General features: G+C 39.1%; 1 protein-coding gene across 1 annotated transcript in view; it reads right to left on the bottom strand.

Annotated features, from left to right (window-relative positions):
* Positions 1-4,562, bottom strand: part of CFAP69 (cilia and flagella associated protein 69) — a 28,748-nt gene extending 24,186 nt beyond the window's left edge. The window contains exons 1-4 of the mRNA XM_032182088.1: positions 4,422-4,562; positions 4,178-4,234; positions 2,750-2,815; positions 1,604-1,713 (exon numbers count right to left, since the gene is read on the bottom strand). Of these exons, the coding sequence (XP_032037979.1) occupies positions 1,604-1,713; positions 2,750-2,815; positions 4,178-4,234; positions 4,422-4,562 (374 nt within the window). The remainder of the gene's footprint in view (positions 1-1,603; positions 1,714-2,749; positions 2,816-4,177; positions 4,235-4,421) is intronic.
* Positions 4,563-12,938: the final 8,376 nt, after the last annotated feature.

Here is a 12,938-nt window from a genome sequence, read left to right as displayed (position 1 = left end):
TATCATGTTATTCCAGAGTCTCACTGTGAATAGACATGTGCAGAGATGGAAAAAAGGATCAAATCCCTGAACAAGATCTCTAGAAATGGATGAAAATAAAACCAATGAACAGACTCCAAATAGTCCAATTACGCATGCATTTTTAAAAACAGGATATTAAGAAATATCCAATAACATTTGCAAAACATTCAGATACGGCATAAACATGTAAGTACTAAAAATTCTCTAACAGTAAACATTGCCATGTTATGCTAAGGTCTCTGCTGCTCATAGTGCAGAAACAGCTTTCCGGTTGGTTTACCTCTGTAAACACAGCCAGAGAAAAAGAAAGGAGAGATCAAATAATGGAATAAAAAGGGAAAACAAAAAAAGAAACAGACACTGAAAAAAAGTGGGAAGAAGACAGCAAACAGCAGTAGTTACGAAAGAGTGGAAAATTCTACTATGTGACTTCTAGTATCTGAAAGGAATTTTTAAATAACAGCCCTTCCTTCTAGTTACAGGCTTCTCTTTGTCATATGAAATAGTAGTGAATGGTAGGAGAATTTCCATAATATAAAAATTAAAGCTAAACCCAAGGGCACAAACTTCCAAAATATATTTATTGCATAAACCAAAATTGCTGAACCACTATGCAAGTACTACTTTTATTGACTTTATATCCCCATTCTCAGTTTTGTCATGTTTCTGCCACACAGAAGAAAATCAAACTTCATAAGGTACTTTCTCATTCTCCACTGTGTGGCAGCAAAGGAAAGCAGTATAACTGCTCTAGAAAGTAAAATATTCAGCTCAGAAGTTGTATGTTTATTAAAACCAACTGCTGAAATGAAGCAATGTAAAATCCTATTTGAATACTCGGCTTAGAAATTTACTGTCTGGCATAATTTTTCTCTTCCTTGTTCTCACCAATTATAATTAAATACACAAGTAACCGTAGCTACAAAAATCCCGTAAGTGGCTTTATTAAGCTCTTCAGAAGAAGAAAACCATGGGCAAGTACGTGTAACACTTGAATTCTATTCTACAAATAATTTAAAGTACAGTATGTCAATGCAAAAAAAAAAAAAAAAAAAAGCAAAAAAAAAAATGCAATACATTTGTAAAGCAATTATAAATCCCAAATCCTCCAACTATTATGATTCTTTTTCTTCTCCAATATGGCTTGTCATTTCATAAAGTTTACCTTCAGGTGAAGTGTCAATATTTTAAACTCACTTAGAAAGCTTGTTTGAAACAGCAACGCACCTCAGCAAGACTTAACAGCTGAATCTCTTGGGGCCAGCAGTCCCTGAACAAGTTACTCTAGGCAATGAGACACCTTGGGGAATCTTGCTTCCAGCACACTGGAGCCAATTATAATACAGTTTTTCATGATGTAATACATGGCTGCACGGATACTCAATTCCTAAATTGGATCCTTCATGCCAACAGAAATTGGACTCAAGGTAACAGTTCATAATAAGGAAGGATGACACAACTGATGCCTTGCAGATAAAGATGCCTTCTATATAGGTGCCATACAGTGAGTTGCCTTAGAAAATGTACGAACATGTTAATTAATAGTGTTTGAGATCTCTAAAAGAAGGGCTTAAATACTTACCCACATAGTTTAATAAGTTCACATACAGGCTCGATGAAAGCTTCTTGTTCATTTACTTTTTCTGCACACAGGTTAAGAATGTCAATTATTTGTGCTAAATCCTTAAGGGGCTTTTAATTTAAAGTTAAGGAAATCAGATTGCATTGCTATAAATTAGAAGAAAACCTTGAAAACTGTAGTTATCATTCTCCAAAGATACAACCAAGGCCAATGCTGTCAAAGTCAGATGACTAAAATGAAGCGTACGAATCTATACTTAGGCCTTCAGAAGCAAACTTACTTTTAAGGAAGCAGAACTCTTGCAGCTCTTATTTAGCTTTCTCATCAGCTGAACTCACTGGTGGTTCAGCACTGAGTACCAAAAAAATAAGGGATGGAAAGCTTTTATATCACAGTGACAGATTTACCTTTCTAAATTCTATCTGAAACAGCCCTGAGGCATTTAAATCCTAAGTGGCTAAATTGGGGTACTAAAGATTGAAAGTTTGGATCTGAACACATATAATCTAATTTAGAGGCACAAGATTGAAACTAACTGGTCACTGAGACTTCCAAGTTACTACCAATGCACTTACTCAAGGAAACTGTCTTTAAGAGCTTAGCCACAGCTCAACTGAGAAGAAATGTGATAGCTTAAATCACTATGACAATTAATTGAAATGTATGAAATTAATCACTCTTTCCACATGCCTACGTTTTCCCTAGTACTTCTCATTACTTCTTTCAATTTTACTGTAAATACAAAAATGTTTCAGGTAAAATACCCTTTGTTTTTCTTTAGAACATCTACTCACTGGAAGTCAATGCTATTTCATTTTCTACTTCTTAAGAAATTAAAATTATTATGCATGTCTGTTCTGAGTTGAAAGTACACTAATTATGTTTTGAACACCTCCAACCACAGTACAGGTGAGATCCCTCTATTTAATTTTGTAGCAAATCAATCTGGAAGCCAAGAATCTCGCTAACCTACCAACCTCAGCTATGAGTGCATAAGAAGGTCAATAATGAGAACACGTGGACTATCACTGCTCTCCATGTGGAAGCATAGCAGACCTAAAAGTGGTTTGCTGAAAAGTCAAAATATTATCATTCATAACAATAACACACCACAACTTTAGAATTCTACCGTGTCAAAAAGGATACAAGCCCATTTTCAAAACGTTTGACTACCTTCTTGAGAACTTTCAACTGTTTTTCTTCCAAATTGCTCTTAAATACGAAAACAGAAAGCAGATTTTAATTGCAGTTTGCTTTAGAACATGAAATGATTATATTAGTCCCCTTTTAAGTTTTAATGAAAGTAGAAATCAGATTAAAAAGTCACAAGACACAAATGAAATTCTGAAAGTGCTTTGCAGGAGGATTAGCCCCTTGATCAAGCCACAAGAGTGCAGTACTTAGAAATGTAACTAAAGAGACTTTTGAAAACTGCATCTTTTGTTCAAATGTGTGAGCTCTTTCTACTAAATTCTTTGGGTTTCCATGAGAACTTGCTAAGAAAATCAAACCTATGTTACACATGACATAAATGTGTAAAAATGTAGATCTGAGGTTATTAGAGTGAAGCTCTACAACCACTAGGAAAGAGTCTGCAAAACAACTGACATAAGGATATGGCAGGGTGTGCCAAGGGTATCTGTGTTCATTCCAGCTCTCCCAAGCACCTCCACACTGGGCAAGAGCACTGCAAATTGAGGCAGGCCAGAAAGTTGTTTCAGGAATCTACAAGCCCAGAATCCTGAGGGCATTTCATCAGATACCCTATGCTGTCTAGAGGAGCAATAAACAATATCATGCAGAGTATTTTTCTTCAGTCTGTAAACTTATTCTGAGTGTTCCTTATTCAGAAGGAATAAAAAAAGAAAAAAGACATGAACTAGTTCTCTATTTCTCTGCAGGACAAAATACTAGAAGGTGGTATGTTTAAACAATTCCTAAGAATATAAATTATTAAGTTTCTAGATCAAAAGTGACTAATGGCTTAGTGAATTTAGTCTGCCAAATCTTCTTGTGGAGACAAACACCAGTCTGTGGAAGCCCATGAGATACTGCTCTCCTGTGTGGCTAGGAAGTCGTATTTGTTCTTGAATGCTGAACATTGTATAGTTATCCTTCCTTTAAAATCATCTCCCTGGAGAAGTGTTAGCAGTTAACTTGGGCAATTTGATAAATTCCTGTCATACTTTGAATTAGTCTGTATGTATTTCCATTTTTCAGCTGTGGGTTTCAGCACCATAAAACTCCCAGATTAGCAAGATTGCACATCTAGTTTATAAATGCACACACTTTTGTCTTGTCTTGGAAAAGTACCCATGTGAGGACATACGGGGATATTTAACAAAACAAACAAAAACACCCACAAAACTCAATTCATAGACGTCATTTCCTATTAAAGAGGGCATCTTTTTTAAAAAGCGTTCAAAGACTAGTACAAATACTTCAGCTTTGTGCTTTGGAGCTGCAGCCACCAGTGGCAGCTGGTTTTATTTGGGATAGATACAACTGCAATTGTGTTTGTTTGTTTTGAGCCCATTACAGCTGGTGAAACAAAAATAACGAGGTCTCACTTACGGAGTCAGAATCTCCAAGTAGCCTGATGGCATGATTCAGATCCGCTGACCGCGTCTCCTAGAAAACAGCCACGCTTTTTAACATCGTTAGACTCACCTTAAAAAGTGCTTAAACCTTAAAACCTGCGAGTGCCACGCTGATGCAACAGGGAACGCCCCAAGGCCGGGCAGAGCCCGTCTGCCTGCAGCGCCCAGCCCCGCTCCCAGCCCGGGCCGCCATGAGGGCAGCGCGCCCGGGGGCTCACCTGGCTGGCTCCGCCGTCCGGGGCTCCCTGGCGCCGCTCCCCGCCGCAGCGAGAGGGGCCGAGGGCCGGCGACAGCGCTGGGGAGCGGGCCGGGGAGCGGGACAGCGCCCGTGAGGCGGGGGGCTCGGCCAGGGAGGACATGGAGGACGCGGAGCCCGGCTGCCGCCGCCCGCCCGCGGCATCGGCGCTGTTGCCATGGGAGCGGGGCGGCACCGCCTGCCCGAGCCCAGGCCCGTGGGGGCCCGGCCGGTGGGCGATCCACGCCGGGCTGGGGCTGGGGCTGGAGCACCTCGGGGCTCCGGCAGCCTGCAGCGGGAAGCGGGACCCGCTGTGGGGACAGCCCGGCTGCTGAGTGCCCTGTGGTGCACCCGCCGGTGCTGCCACTCCTCCGGTGCTGGCACCAGTGGTGCTACTACCCCACCGCTAGTGCCATTCCTGAGCCTGCTCTAGACCGCGAGAAAACCATTTCCCCGTCCATACACAATGCAGAGACTCTTGCTGGGCAGCTGGAGGGAAGCGGCTGGCAGATCCCCAGTTTTTGGTCATGACACATTTCACGATGAGACACCTCTGTAGATAAACTGTGGCTCTGGGGAAGCCACACTGTAGAGAAAAGGGGGAAAAGACTCTTTTTATCTGCATAGACCGGTACAAAACATGGGTGACTAATGCCTGGAAAGTAATAAAAGAAGGGACAGAAGCATAAGTGGACAGAAGCATAAACATAATGTATATTAAACATAATATTTTCAACTTGCTCATAGCTTCCATGGGATATGCGTACCCCATGAAACAGGTGTGTGTGTGTACCCCATGAAACAGGCATGTGTTAGTGCTCTGAGATGCTCTCTCCCAAATGGGAGCATGGCAGAGCCCACCAACTCCAACCTGTCTGGGATTGCCCCGTCCTTCACACTGGGCTGATACACCTGGAGGAGGAGAGCTGTGTATCCCCAGATAGTAACAGCAAAAGGCAACGGCCTCGTACTGGGTGTCCTCACAGGTGTTCTGGTAGATTCCCAGTTCAGCTGCTCTTGGTAGGATTTGGGCATTTCTTTGGAGAATTTCATATTAATTAATGTGAATTTTTATTAATTAATATAAGAAGGATGTGGACCTGTTTGAGTGAGTACAGAGGAGGGCCATGAAGATGATCAGAGGGCTGGAGCACCTCCTATGAATACAGGCCAAGGGTGCTGGGGTTGTTCAGCCTGGAGAAGAGAAGGCTCCGGGGAGACCTTACAGCGGCCTGCCAGTACCTAAATGGGGACCTACAGGAAAGCTGGGGAGGGACTCTTTGTCAGGGGGTGTGGTGACAGAACAAGGGATTATGGCTTTAAGGTAAAAGATGTTAGATTTAGATTAGATATTAGGAAGAAATTCTTCACTCAGAGGGTGGTGAGGCCCTGGCACAGGCTGCCCAGAGAAGCTGTGGCTGCCCCATCCCTGGAGGTGTTCAAGGCCAGGCTGGATGGGGCTTTGGGCAACCTGGTCTGGTGGGAGGTGTCCCTGCCCATGGCAGGGGGTTGGAACTGGGTGATCTTCTGAGTGACAGAATGGTACCTGAATTTGAAAAATGCTCTGACCACTTTGGTGTTGGCATCCTTAACCTTCTGAGTCGCATTCATAGAAACACAGGTGATACAAAGGCAGGACCTGTAGTACACTATAGTGCATTCACCTAATGTGACAACCAGTCCTGGAGCTACCGGCTGATGTTTTTCATTCATCCATGTACATGTATCTTTATTCCTTTATCCATTTTACTATCTGCCTTCCATGTTCTTTTTAAATACTTGTTTGAGTATATTTTCAGACACTGTGTTTGTAGAGGTTTGTTTATTATTTGAGAATAATCATAATGATAATGCTTAGAGGTTTGCAAGCAGTTAGTGCTGAACAAACTGATTTACTTTTTTTTTGCTTCATGCCCAGATACTTGCTGATGTTGTATACATTAAACCAGTTTTCAAGCTCATGAATTTTAAGCTCATAAAATTTACATTTATTGTGGCTCAAGTAATTTTAAGCTGTTGCTTGTGTTTTGATTGACAAATGTCATTCAAAACTTGTATAGAGAATGTATCTGAACATCTAAATTGGGCAACATAGTCTGTAAATTATAAGCTTAGGTCACATCCCATTGTGTTCCAAACACAGCCTGAGTGTTCCAAAGATCATACTGCAACGGTTCATTTGCTCACTGTGCACCTTCTTCATAAATGAAGCTTTTAGAAATTTGTGTGGCAGCTACACTGTGCAAGTTTGACTACAGGGATTCTGCTGCCCTTGGCAAACTGGCAAACGTCCATCCCCAAAAAGCTGCAGTCAACTGTGAAAATATTTACTTAAGTTTTCTGCCCCAAACAACTGGTTTATATTGTTTCTTATCACACCTACCTCTTCCACCGGGAACAAATAATATTTAAGACATGAAGGCTGTATTACCTTACCTCTGAGAATATTATTTCACAAATATTAGCTGCTAAGCCCTACAAATGCTAACAAATATATTTTAAAAGTAGACTTGATGTAGAGATTTCCGTTTTAACTGAAGACAGATTCTTTTGTTGTGAAGACACCTTTCGGTAAATTTTAATTCTTGAGGTAATGTTGAATTACATAAAACTACAGGACTGTGTAGTCAAACACGTAGGGCACAGCCGTGCATTGGAAGATCAAGGTTCAGTATCTAGGTCTGCCATTAATCTCCTGCTGACTTTGCTGAGTGTTCTTCTCCTACTCTTCATTTGCTGTTTTACAAATTAGGTGTGGGTTTGCTGTGTGGGTCTTCTGCCCTAGCCAAACCTTTGCTTGGCTGTACTGAATGTGTACATTTTTCAAAGCCATCTATACTGTATCAAGTACGACACTAAGCTCCTTACAGTACAGAAATCAGTCTGCTGACTACTTGACTTCTTTTTCAGTCTTATTTCTTGTTTTGGTCAGTAGGATGGGGAAAAAGAAGGGGGCACACAGGAATGGGAAAATGTGGTACTGTACTTCCTGATCTCCTGTGTTTGATAACCATCAGAGAAAAAAAAAAAAAAGCTGAAAATCAATTGGCAGCACTCAACCTTAAACCTGTGAAATCAACAGAACTTTCAACAACTGGATTTACCTGCTTATACCATGACAATGCAGTGCTTAGGTCACTGTGTGCTAGGGATTTGACAGGGACTTTCATGCTGATTTTTGTTGTTAAAAGGAAGCACAGTAAGTCACAGCAGACAGCACTTATTTTTTTTCTACAGTACCAGTTGGACAAAAGTAAGCTGGGGTTCCCAGTTGCTAATATAGTTATCAACACGGTAAAACAAGCACTGTGATGTACAGAAACAAGGCAAAGATTTAAAGAATCTAAGAAAAGACAGATTTCAAGGACCAAAAAGTTATTGTTATGACATGCATAGCAAAAATATAAAATATTTTTAATTTAAAACATATCTAAATTCCATTGCTTCTAGGGAGTGTCTTTGTCCAGGGATCTGGGAAAGCTATGTAACTTAATACGAAATACATGTAAATGTGAATTCTGCTTCTGCACTCTTCACTGACTTCTGCATCTCAACTGAATTCAGAATGGTTTATGTTGCTGTTTATGTTAAGCAGAGTTTCACCTTGTGTGTATCCTTTTCCTCTTTCCTCTTGTGTTGGCATAAGCCTTTTTGGAAAAAAAAAAAAAAAGGCATATACTTTCAAAGTGAAGGACTGCAAAGTGCTTCACCTGTTTTTCTCATTTTAGCAGTAAAGCTTTCACAAACAGTAAGGCATAACCAAACAGGAAGAATGGCTCCACCTTACTTGTGCCCAGCAGTCTCCCTTTTGCCACAGATGTTTCTTGAATGACTAGTGGATTAATACTTACTGGTAGTAGTACTGCAGTATCTACTTTGGGTTCTGAAAACACGGAGAGTACATTACAATGAAATACGGGAAACAATTCTCCAGTTTATTTCTGTGAATCTGCTCTTCTGATTATTTTTTTTTATGAACTCGCATTGAAGTTCTGCATCTCAGGGAAAATGTTAATCAGAGTACATGTGTTATAAAGAAAAGCAAAGTGAAGTCTATTATGCATAAGCACAGAAGAAAAAGCCACATACCTGACATTGACTTTTTATTGATTTTTTGTGAAAAACAGAGTCTATGGAAAAATAGGTAAAAGCATTACTAATAATTTATAATAGCCCTGTTCAGAGAGACAGCACAAACAAATTGACAAATGACTACAAACAGAATACCAGGAAAAGACTGCATATATGGAAGACAAACTATGTTCACTGCAAGACACTGCCAGCAAGGCATGAAAAACAATATACAATGACAAGTTGTTCAAGTCAGTTCAATGTGTTACTTGTTTTAAAGACTGCAATCTAGTTAATTCAAGCAGTATCATATAACGATACAGTATCAGTACTGCAACTTTACTTATTACATTTATAGAAAATACTACAGGATGAACATCCAAGAAATCAAAAATGTGTGCATTAGGAGACGTATATCTGAAAGGAACTATGCATATGTAACTACTACCACTGCATATTGCTACCATTGAAAATATACTTCAAACTCAATCTATCTAATCTTTATGCATTTATATATAACTTTGATTTTATCACATTCAGAGGAAAGCTGTTTCCTAGCTATAGTCGTATGTGAAATTTATATCCACTTGGGAACTCATTGCCTTATATTAAACAGTAATTTTTCTTAGTGCAAGTTGGGCAGCATGTATAGCTAATTACATACATAGACACACAATATTTTATAGCCAATTAATGCTAAGTAAAAATGCAAATGTCCCTTCTCGTGTTGGCACATCATATTATGCACAATGTTAGAACAAAACGTTAAATGTGGCACCAATTCACAATAACCATTACCGCAAGCTAGATAAGCAAAGGACTTGCAAAATGGAATTTCAAAATAATTAATCTCTGAATAATTCAAGAACATGAGGACCTAATTAACTTGTACATAGTTGCCACCATTAATAGAATTGTAAAATAAAATTAAAGACAAATACGGAATCTGGAATGGAACTGTATTTCAAACAGTGTTAAGAAGAAATAACTTCACATCCACGGAAAACAAATAACTTGTTGCTAAATACACAGAGGTTTCTAATTTCTAATATGTGTAAAGTTCTGCACTATATATCAAGCACTATTTTGCTTTTATGTAACAGTAATAGAGAGAAGTGAAGGTTGTTTTCACATTAGGCAGGACATCCCCACAATCAGTAAACACTTTATATAACTTTACCAAAAAATATACATAGCAAGCTATTCCTCAAAATACATATTTATTCTCCTAAATAACTAAAAAATCTAAATTAATGTATTTTCATATATTTAGGCAATTGAAACCAAACTTTTAGCCTCAGGTCTCACTCCCATGAAAAGTCCTTATTCAGGTTCTCCTATAGAAACCAATGGGTTTGATCACATGAATAAAGATTCCTTATGTGACTAAACATATACATGGTATGATACAGAATGTGTAATAAATGCATGAGTGTCATTTTATTTTCAGACTTACAGTGTCTTGTTAGAGTGAATTGGTCCTTAAAATAAAGCACACTACATGAGATTAAACAAGTCATCTTATCATTCCAGTTAGAAGTAAATACATGGCCTAACTGGAAACCATACATTATTTAATAGCACAAATATTTCACAAAATGTATTCATATATTTTATCTAAAAATATCATATATTTATTAATACTTCAGTATTTCAACTTTTCAAGTAACTTATAAAATTAAACCACATTTTTGACTTTCAATACACGCAGTCTGAGGAATAAACAACACACCACTATTCCCGCCGGACACCTTTGGCAGTTCAAAATTTAACAGTTTAACATTCTTGAAGAAGTTTAATGATGAAATAACTTTGCATAGGAAGAGGGCAAATACATTTCTGTATACACCACGAGTGGCTGCATGATACATTACAATGCATGGACTTAGAAAGTAATGCTCAAATAGTACAGCATCTTTCTTCTGCAACACTATCGCTGTTGCATCAAACAAGAATTAGGTAATTATAGGCAAGATGAATGTTAATTACATAAGTTGAATTAATATAAAAATAATAGCAGCATACATAATGATGAAATGTAATCAGCTTGTCAACAGCAATGGTTTCCACCCTAAATTTGTTCATAGGTATGAAATTCTGCTTTCAGTTACACTGTCCAATTCCCGTAGTTTTAATGAGGTTTCATGTACAGGCACCATTCTGGGGCAGAACGCAGCACGGAATTTATCTCATTAAAATACTCCAAGACTTTGTGTATTTTAATATTATTCACACGCTGTTTTCTCTAGCATGAAATTAATATCAAGGACTTGAAATAGTTTTACACAAACAATACCACGGGTGTGAAGATTAAATCCTTTCCAGACAGCTCACAAGCAAATATTCCTGCAAACACCTATGTGTGTGACTTAGTATAACCACGAGAAAAGCTGTATCAGTGGAACTATTTATGCTAATTCTTTAATTAATTTTATTTAAAGAACTGGAGCACAAATGCCTAAGCTTTGTGTAGTTTCTGTCAGAAATAATGGAATAAGAAGCTAGGAAATTCAGTTACATGAACTTTTGCAAGCCTTTTGAAAATATACAACTTTCTGTATTGGAGTGTATTTACGCAGAGGCAAAATTAGCAGTTGCAACCGTCACTTGTGCTTCATTTTATTGGATATCTACTAGCTTAGGCTCCTGTCTATATGCAACAATAACAGATATTTTGTTTAGTATCCAGACTGTTTGATAAAGTAGTATTGGGTTTGTGCATCACCACATTTATCACTGAAATAGCTGCATATTGGGAAAGGGAAAATAAGGTTATTGCTTTGAAATTATCTGCTCATTTTTTTAAGAACAGAGAAAGAATACACATTTTTTTTTTAATTAATTTGATGGGCTTATTGATAGGTTTATTAAACTTTTTTTTTTTTTTAATGTATTTCTTTTTCTCTTCCATCTTTTCCTTCCAGAAAAAAAATGGGAAAGTTTCAAAGTTTCTAATTTCTAACTTTTGGAGGAAGTACAATACAATAGTCCAGAGGCAGTATCTGTCCCAAAGAAGCCCTAAATCATTGACTTCCAAGGTGCTGAGGGGTTATGTTTGAGGATAAATCACTGGACAGATGCTCTTTTTGGAAGAATCTGCCACTAGTCTGCTACTGGAGAAAAGTCTCAATGGACCCTTGTCTAACCAATAGCTTACTTTTCAAAACTAGGTGAAAAAAAAATAGATTTCTCATTCTGCTCCTGATCCCCTGCAATTCTCATGTTTCTGCTGACAAACATGAAAATCACTACAATCACTAGGGGCCCTACAAGGAAGCAGGAGATGGTCTCTTTATCAGGGAGTGCAGTGATTACAAGGAGTAATAGTTCGAAACTAAAACAGAAGATTTAGATTAGATATTAAGAAAGAAATTCTTCCCTCAGAGGGTGGTGAGGCCCTGGCACAGGCTGCCCAGAGAAGCTGTGGATGCCCCATCCCTGGGGGTGTTGAAGGCCAGGCTGGATGGGGCTTTGGGCAACCTGGTCTGGTGGGAGGTGTCCCTGCCCATGGCAGGGGGGGATGGAAAGGGGTGATCTTTAAGGTCCCTTCCAACCCAAAATATTCTATGATTCTATGAAATACAATTGAAATATGGTTCTATTCTATGAAATATGGTTGAATTCTATTTTTTCCAAAACATGTTTTCAGAAACCTCCATTTTCAAAGAGAAAAAAGATTTACTGACAACATGTTACATACAAAGAATGTTTAAAGACATAAATGCTTTAATTCTGGAAAAAAAATGCATGCAAATATATTTGGTGTGAAAATTTCATTGCAGCGTTGGAATTGAATGTACTTGAAATTGGAAAACAAAAATCTAGCTGCTTTTTGATTTGCAACAAACCCAAAATATAACATTGGCTTGACGTTTGGCGAATACAAATAGAATCATAGAATCATAGAATATCCTGAGTTGGAAGGGACCCTTAAGGATCATCAAGTCCAACTCTTGACACCGCACAGGTCTACCCAAAAGTTCAGACCATGTGCTTAAGTGCACAGTCCAATCTCTTCTTAAATTCAGACAGGCTCGGTGCAGTGACCACTTCCCTGGGGAGCCTGTTCCAGTGTGCAACCACCCTCTCTGTGAAGAACCCCCTCCTGACGTCCAGCCTAAATTTCCCCTGCCTCAGCTTAACCCCGTCCCCGCGGGTCCTGTCACTGGTGTTAATGGAGAAAAGGTCTCCTGCCTCTCGACACCCCCTTACAAGGAAGTTGTAGACTGTGATGAGGTCTCCCCTCAGCCTCCTCTTCTCCAGGCTGAACAGGCCCAGTGACCTCAGCCGTTCCTCGTACGTCTTCCCCTCCAGGCCTTTCACCATCTTCGTAGCCCTCCTCTGGACACTTTCCAACAGTTTCATGTCCTTTTTATACTGTGGTGCCCAGAACTGCACACAGTCCTCGAGATGAGGCCGCACCAGCGCA

Source organism: Aythya fuligula, chromosome 2 (genome assembly GCF_009819795.1).
Source record: "Aythya fuligula isolate bAytFul2 chromosome 2, bAytFul2.pri, whole genome shotgun sequence".
Lineage (NCBI taxonomy): Eukaryota > Metazoa > Chordata > Aves > Anseriformes > Anatidae > Aythya > Aythya fuligula.
This window is presented reverse-complemented; position numbering and strand designations above follow the sequence as displayed.